General features: G+C 31.4%; 1 protein-coding gene across 1 annotated transcript in view; it reads right to left on the reverse strand.

Annotated features, from left to right (window-relative positions):
* Positions 1 to 210: 210 nt before the first annotated feature.
* Positions 211 to 612, reverse strand: part of LOC107470255 (protein FLOWERING LOCUS T-like) — a 3,119-nt gene continuing 2,717 nt past the window's right edge. Inside the window, exon 4 of the mRNA XM_016089651.3 lies at positions 211 to 610. Coding sequence (XP_015945137.1) covers positions 429 to 610 — 182 coding nt within the window. The 3' untranslated portion in view covers positions 211 to 428. The remainder of the gene's footprint in view (positions 611 to 612) is intronic.

The following is a 612-nucleotide window of genomic DNA, read 5'->3' on the forward strand; positions in this document are numbered from 1 at the left end:
AACCCTTATTCCCATCCTTCTCTTTTTTTAGTAATATTTTCTTAAAAGTTAGTGCATGTACGTATGAGAACATATACAATTATGAGTATACTAATAAGTAATAACCAAGTATAAAAACAAGAAATCCATATATAATTATAAGTGTTCTCATCATTTTAATTAATAAAACTTAAATATTAAAAGCATTAAACTTCCATTACATCAAATTTATTCAAATTTCTTAACAACAAAGAAGCTCTAATCTTAAAAGAAGAAGCTAAGTAACCTCCCCTTTTAAATGAGTTGATTATTATTAACTAGGCAGGAAATATAAAGTACAGATAGAGAGAACACTCAATTATTTAATTATTAATATTCATTTTTAGTGGAGGTGTTCCCAGGGATAACATTAGCGTTGATGATATGATCTTCATGATCTGATCATCATCTTATTCCATCCTTCTTCCACCACAACCACGCTCCCTTTGACAGTTGAAATAAACTGCAGCAACAGGAGCCAAGCTATTGTTGCAAGCAAAATCTCTGGTGTTGAAATTGTGACGCCATTCAGGGGGGAAAACAGTGTCTCTTCCCAGTTGCTTGAATAATACAATTATAAATCGGTGAATCCCT

Source organism: Arachis duranensis, chromosome 6 (genome assembly GCF_000817695.3).
Source record: "Arachis duranensis cultivar V14167 chromosome 6, aradu.V14167.gnm2.J7QH, whole genome shotgun sequence".
In the NCBI taxonomy this organism is placed as follows: Eukaryota; Viridiplantae; Streptophyta; class Magnoliopsida; order Fabales; family Fabaceae; genus Arachis; species Arachis duranensis.